The 7,907-nt window shown below is 39.7% G+C and overlaps 1 protein-coding gene across 1 annotated transcript; it reads left to right on the plus strand.

The window, feature by feature from the left end:
* The first annotated feature begins 222 nt into the window (after positions 1-222).
* Positions 223-2,033, plus strand: LOC122281242 (BTB/POZ domain-containing protein At5g41330). The gene has a single exon (XM_043092597.1). The coding sequence runs from the start codon at positions 492-494 to the stop codon at positions 1,881-1,883; it is 1,392 nt and encodes a 463-aa protein (XP_042948531.1). The 5' UTR covers positions 223-491; the 3' UTR covers positions 1,884-2,033.
* Positions 2,034-7,907: the final 5,874 nt, after the last annotated feature.

The following is a 7,907-nucleotide window of genomic DNA, read 5'->3' on the forward strand; positions in this document are numbered from 1 at the left end:
TAAATAGTATGTATTTAAGAAAAATTCTATATATCATATTATTATCTCACTTGTATTTTATTAAATAAGATATAGTATATTTATCACCGGATCATTTATTATAAAAATAAAGTATTCAAATAAGTAGGTTGCTCGAGGAATCAGCTGAGTCCATGGTCCATCTTGGGCGGCTACAATTAAAAAGTCAGCCATTTCCTAACGAGTTTAACGTTTTTCAAAGCCGAAGGATCCATTTCTTCATTGTTGACCAAAACCCACGAAGCCTTTAACTTTCTAGAACCCAGGAAAGCCACAAACTCCACCAACCAAACCAACCCGGACCTTCTACCTATATACCTGCGCCCATCTCTTATTTTTCTTCCACCACCAATCCATAATCCCCACTCAAGGAATTCCAGTGCCTTTTCTTTTCTCCCTGTGCTTGATTTCATTTCCAAATTTCTCAGGTTTCAGGGTTTCTTCGTAGAAGTGGTTTGAGAAATTATTTAAATATGCCACCTTTTGAGGGCTCGGCAACCAACGGGGCTGGACGAACCAAAACAGATTCTAACATAGTCACCGTCGATGTGGGTGGGCAGATTTTTCAGACCACCAAGCAAACCCTTAGTCTAGCCGGACCCAAGTCCCTTTTTTCTCGGATTTCCGTCTCTCACTCCGGTCCGCCCTTCATCGACCGAGACCCCGAGTTGTTCTCTGTCCTTCTTTCGCTTCTCAGAACCGGTAATCTTCCCTCCAAGGCCAAGGCTTTTGATCTCCAAGACCTGATTTCCGAGTCCCAGTTCTACGGCATCGAACCCCTTTTACTGAATTCGCTCTCAAACCCGTCGCAATTCGACGCGTTTAACCTCGAGAAATCGTTGGTTTTACCGTTGAATGGCCGCAATTCGCCGTCTACGATTGCCACGACGCCGTGCGGCTCGGTCCACGTGGCGCATGGTAGCAAGATAACGTCGTTTGATTGGTCGTTGAGGACAAAGTCAACGATTCTTACCCAATTTACGGCGATTGATTCGCTGCTGGCGATATCGCCATCCCTGGCCGCTGCCGGGGCCACGGATTTCTCGGGGCTTCAGATTCTTGATCTTCAAAAGGGGATTGTAAAAGAGAGCTTGAATTGGGAGAATGTGACTCGATCTAGTTCGACAGTGCAAGCAATTGGATCCTCGCCCGAGCTTCTATTCGCTAGTTTCGAATCGGGTCGGCGGAATTCGAATTCGATTATGGTTTATGATCTGCAGACTATGAGTCCGGTAGCTGAGGTTGGTCACTCTGAAATTTATGGTGCCGACATTGACTCGGCGATCCCTGCCACGAAATTGAATTGGGTTTCGGGTTATAGTTTGTTAATGGCATCCGGGTCTCATAGTGGGCCTTCGGGAGTATTGGGTAACATCAAATTCTGGGATGTCAGATCGGGAAATGTGGTATGGGAGCTTAAGGAGAAGGTAGATTGCTTTTCGGATATAGCGGTTTCGGATAATTTGTCAGGAATCTTTAAGGTTGGCGTGAACACGGGCGAGGTGTACTTTTCAGATTTGCGCAATATTGATAGTTATAATCCATGGGTTTGCCTTGGGGATAGAAGAAAACCTGTGAATGGGAAGAAGGAAGGTGTCGGGTGCAAGATTGAGAGTCATGGGAATCAAGTGTTTTGCAGTAAGGGAGGGAATATAGAGCTGTGGACAGAGGTAGTGATGGGCTCTTCAAAGCAGAGTGATGTTAAGTTGGAAGACAGGGTCTTTAGGAAAAACTTGATGGGGAGAGTGAAGGATATGGGAGGTTCCAAGATAACCAACTTGGCTTTTGGAGGGAACAAGATGTTTGTGACCCGGAAAGATCAGCAAAATGTGGAGGTTTGGGAGAGTTCAGGGAGGGGGTTTTGATCTCAAAAGGGCTCACTGAGATCAATTAGAATCGGTATTTTTTGTAAAGTAATTCATAGTTTGATTCATTTGTAGGTGATCAATCCTGTATTTTGTAGAGGCTGCAATTATTTATGAATTTTATTTCTTAAGATATTGGTATGGGATCAATCACTTCTCTTTCACCCTTCTTAATTTGGAGTCTACTTTTTTAATAATCATCAATGCAAAAGATGAAAACTTCCTTATGCGGTATGGCTTTGAACCAATGGGGATGAAACTGATATGTTGTGTTTCGCTAAGCTTTCTTGAGATGGGAGTATAGTGCTGTTTCTGTTAGAATTCTAGGATTGAAACAGAATAGAAAGAGATCAAAATCATTCTAATTACTCTGTCATTTCTGCACAGCAAGACCCCCAACTTATATGCACCGAAAAGAATGCGCCCTAACCTATCAGAAAGGAATAAAGGGACAAAAATGAAAAGTGGCAGCTGACGGTAAGAATTCAGTCTTGCGCAGTAGCCATGTAGTGGAACGCATTGCTCTGCTACTGGAATAGTAACAGAGCTCCTATTCTGATATGCGGTTGCAGGGAGGTCTAGTACTCTTCTCTTCTTTCTCCTATATTTCTTGAGACTCATTCCCAAGATGGGCATATATGTTCAATATGCCCATCTTGGACAATAAGAAATTCAAGACGGGCGCTGATAATGTCTTAGTAAATATATCCGCCAACTGAAATCTTGATCTCACATGAATTGGTATGGTAGTTCCAGCCAATACCTTTTCCCGAACATAATGGCAATCTAACTCTACATGCTTTGTTCTTTAATGAAAAACAAGATTTTTGGTGAAGTGGATGGCTGATTGATTATCACCGAAAAGAAGTGCGGGTTGTTCATGACTTGAATTGAAATCCTTGAGCAATGCGATTAACCACACTATCTCACAACTAGTATATGCTAAAGCTAGGTATTCTGCCTGACAAAGGATCAAGATACAGTCAATTGCTTTTTAGATTTCCAATTGATCAAAGATTCTCCAAGACAAATAAAAACCCGTAACTGATCTCCTTGTATCTAGATATGCTGCCCAATCCGAGTCACTACATGCCTTTAAATGTAGAGTTGAATTGGTGGAAAAGAAAATGCTTTGTCCAATTGACCCTTTCAAATACCTGAGTATCCTATGAGCTATGTGCAAGTGTTCTTGACTTGGCTTGTCCAGAAATAAACTAAGAACATTTACTGCATAGGTTATGTCAGGCCTTGTGATTGTCAAATAAATCGGCCTACCAATGAGCCTTCTATAGCCAGTTATATCAGATAAGGGATCCTTGGAAACATGTGACAGCTTGTGACTTTGCTCTATGGGAGTGTTGATAGATTTGCACCCTATTAATCCAGCATCTTCAAGAATTTTCAGAGTGTATTTCCTTAGACAAATATGAATGCCAGTTGATGATCTTGCAACTTCCAAACCCAAAAAGTATTTGAGAGCTCCTAGATCTCTAATTTTAAATAATTTTTGATTGCTTCTATTGCTGCTGAATTGTTACTCCCTATTATGTTGTCATCAACATATACAAGGAGAGCCATAAAACCATTCTCATCAGTTCTTGTAAATAGAGAATAGTCTGATTTTGATTGCCGAAACCCAATAGCTAGAAGAGAAGAAGTAAATTTGAAATTCTATTGTCTGGAGGCTTGTTTTAAGTCATAAAGGGATTCGTGTAATTTGCAAACAAGTCTACCACGCTTGGCCTGAGACTTCCCCTTAACCTGCAAACTTGGGGGAAGCTCCATATAAATCTCTTCAGAAAGATCCCCATGAAGAAAAATATTATGGACATTTAACTAGTCCAAATGCCAGTTGAATTTGGATGCTAAAGCCAAGAACAATCTAATAGTAGTGAGCTTAGCTACCGGGCTGAAGGTTTCTTGATAATCAAACCATTCTCGTTGAGTGTAACCTTTGGCTACCAAGTGAGCTTTGTGCTTATCAATGGATCCATCTGATTGAGTTTCTTCTTAAAAACATACTTACATCCAATGGTCTTCTTGCCAAGAGGTAGAGATGTGATGGACCAAGTGCCATTGGCTTCAAGAACATTGATGCCCAGATGACTAACATAAAAGGGGAGTGAATTGAGTTGTATTTAAAAATTAAAAATTATAAATCAAATACACAATATAAAATATAAACAAAATACGAAACAACAATAAATATAAAGAGTAAGGGTAAGAGAGAAGCAAACTCAGTATGTTAATGAGATTCGGCCCCACTGCCTACGTTCTCGCCTCAAGCTACCCCTTGAAGATCCTCAAATTCACTATTCAACCTCCTTCAGGTAGAGATAGAAACCTATTAAATCTTTGAACAACACCGCTACAAATGATCCGTATAGAACATCCTCTACATTTGCAATCACCTTATACGTGGTGATTCAACTATTCCTTGTGTATAACACTTTCTACACATACAAAGGTTATACACACCCTTTTACTGATACAAGATGTAACAACCCGCTAGAAATTTAATTTAAGGAATTTCTATTGGAAACCCCGTGAAAACTCTATAAGTTAGCTTATTGTAATATCCGCTCCTTTCTTCTTCTTCTTTATGAGCCTCGATCCACGTGTCAGGGTTCGGTGTAGGTGCTGAACCTCGTTCTACGTGTCGAGAGTCAGTCTATCTGACGAGCCTCGATCTACGTATTGAAACTTATTCTACGTATTGTATCTCGATGGCGTGTTCTGAAAACTATCTTGCGGATTTCAAAATAAGATAGATATTTTAATGCTTACGAATATTTTAAATATTATGAAAATATCTATAGAATATATTTTCAGTATTATTAGATCAGTATGTTTTAATGTAGCACAATTATAATATTTTAATGAGCTCTGAAAATATTATAATTGTGGATAATATCTTATATTAAATATTTTAGTTGTTTTAAAATATTAAGAGGTTTAACTTTACGTTGAAAACTCTTATTTAAATTAAATGGTTTTATCCTCTTTGAGTGATTAATGATACATTATCAATTTAGATAATGATGAAGAAATATTATTTTATAAACTTTAGTTTATAAAATAATATTCTATCTTAATTCCTCTCAGTGTTTTGTTTAAGTGTTTTATGCACTTTGATTAATTAATGATACTTTATCATTTTATATAATGATAAAGAAAATATTATTTTATAAACCTTAGTTTATAAAATAATATTCTATCTTAATTTCTCTTAGTGTTTTATTTAAGTGTTGTATTAAAATAAAACACTTACGCGTTTTCAAATCAGTGTTAAATTCATCGTTAGATCCTTTTGAAGATTCCGAAACGTAGGACTAAGATTAATTATCCAAGCCTCTTTCTTTTCTTCCTCATTTTTTCTATTTTTCTTTTCTTTCTTTTTCTCTTTTCTCTCTCCTCCCTTTCTTCTTCATGGCCGACGTGAACTTGCTCCTCCATGTCCATTCGGTCCAAGCTTTCAACCGGCGCCACCTCCGACCGCCGTGCCTCACCTCCCACACCGGCGTGATCCTCCCTCACCGGCGACCTCCACTGCACCGGTGGTGTGCTTTACCGGCCACCGAGTCTCTCTCTTTCCTCCTTCAAAGAAATGGGTCCTCAACCTTTTTTCACCTCTTTGGACCACCATACACGGTTGAAACGGCCACCAAGCACCACCATTAGAACCACCATGTCAAGGGCTTCCTCCCCATGTCCTTCTTTTCCCCTAACTCTCACTTTTTCTCCGATGGGTCTTCACACACACACGTTCGGTTGCACCGCCGTGCACCACCGTACACGGCCACCCATGGTGTTTCACCACCACCACCTTGTTCCTCTCATCACCATGAACTTCCCCAAGAAATTTCATGGCCAACGGAGCTATGTGGAGCTCTCACTCTCCCTCACTCTCCAAGGCCAAAAATGGCTTCAAATGGCCGATCCGCCGCCGTCAGCCACCGTATGGCCACCACCTCGCCACCACAGCTTCACCACATGTTCCTCTACCTTTCCCTAGCTTCCCATGAAGTTCTATGGCTTTCATCCACCTCAAGCGAACTCCTAGCTTTCGGATTTACTGTTCACGGCATGATGCCGCCGTGCTCCGCCACCTTCGACCACCACGAGGCCACCATGAGCCTTCCAAGGCCACGCCTAGCTTTTCTCAAGCCCAAACTACCACTTTACGTGGTGGACAGCCACCGTACGCGGTGTTACCGCCACGTACGTTCCTCCGACGCTTAACCGTGACGAGCAACGAGCGACGCACGGGTTAGCCCGTCGATGGTATAACCCTCTATCTCTAATTATTTACGTTTAAAATAGTTGATTGATTGGATCGTTGAATGCGTAATTAATAATTGTGGAGTTCGCTGCGTAGTTGTGAAGCAAAATATAATTGTGAAGTGTTGGGCTTGAATTGTAGTATTGTGGATTATACCATGAAGTGTGGATATGAGAGGGATGTCGTAGTTGTGATATGGCATGATGTGTGAAGAGAGTACGCGTGGAGCGTATTCTGTGTAGTGCAGCGACGCGTCATGTGACGTGTGCTGTAGTGATGTGTGGCGTAGAAGGAAGGGAGTACACGTGGAGTGTACTCCGTGTTGTATGGCGATGCACCGTGTGATGTGCATCGTGATGGTATAACCTTCTATCTATAGTTATTAACATTTAAAGTAGTTGATTGGTTGGAAACTTTTGGAGTTAGTATGCAAAATCCTTAAGTTATGGGTAAAACGGTCATTTTCCCACATGTAGAGAGTAAAATGAAAATTTTACTCTTTAAGTTAGTATTTTCCATATTTCAAATTATTAGTGATTTAGTTCTAACTTTTAGAATCACTAATTACAGTTCCTCGTGATCGCGCTTGAAGTTTTATAAGAAACGCGGAGATCGAGGTAAGTTAGCTTTTAACTTACTAGCAGTCTACTGTGTATGTGTGCTAAGTAAAGGAACTATAGTGTATGTATGTGTGTTATCATATATGTCATGCCATGCCAAGTTATCACTTAATTGTCTATTATACATAATTTATTCTGTCATCAATTTTTATCTGTTACATAATATATTCTGTTATGTATTACTGTACATGATAAGTGCGTCATGCTAAGTATGCCATCTATTACATGTATGTCAAGTCATATAATATTCACTATTGCAAGTATGTCATGTTAAATATGTTGTCTGTTATATGTTATGCCATGTTATGAAATGTTACTATCTCAAGTTGGTTATGTATTTCAAATTATGTTCAAGTCACGTTATATTACGTCAGGGCTTCAGTCCTTTCATATTCCAGTCACGTTTCATTTTGAGTACATTCAGTTTATGTAGAATACATGGGGCCACAACAACTGTGGAGTATGTATTTACATATAGAATACATGGGGCCACAACAACTGTGGAGTATGTATTTTTTATATTAAGTCAAGTTTATGTAGAATACATGGGGCCACAACAACTGTGGAGTATGTATTTAACTGCATAGTGATGTGTAGAATATATGGGGCTACAACAACTGTGGAGTATGTATTTACACATAGAATACATGGGGCCACAACAACTGTGGAGTATGTATTTTTAATGTTAAGTCAAGTTTGTGTAGAATACATGGGGCCACAACAACTGTGGAGTATGTATTTACACGTAGAATACATGGGGCCACAACAACTATGGAGTATGTATTTTTCATGTTAATTCAAGTTTCAAAACAAGTTCATGCTAAGTCAAGTTTCAGATCAAGTTCATGTCAAGTCAAGTTCAGTTCATGATTCAATTTAAGCTATGTCAATTATTCTATGTTGTACGCTAAGTTATGTTTTAATTACTTATGAATTTGATTATGCATTTATGCTTTTATTGTCATACATGCATCATTAGTCTGTATGGAAGTTTTTTGTTAACTTGCTGAGATTTGTAATCAAATCTCACTGTGGTAGTCCCAACTACCATTCCCCCCGAATGGTAGATCTTGTTACAGGACCTGAAGGAGTATCAGGAGCTGACCAACTAGACACAGTCGA

The sequence above is a fragment of the Carya illinoinensis genome, chromosome 11 (genome assembly GCF_018687715.1).
Source record: "Carya illinoinensis cultivar Pawnee chromosome 11, C.illinoinensisPawnee_v1, whole genome shotgun sequence".
Taxonomy (NCBI): Eukaryota; Viridiplantae; Streptophyta; class Magnoliopsida; order Fagales; family Juglandaceae; genus Carya; species Carya illinoinensis.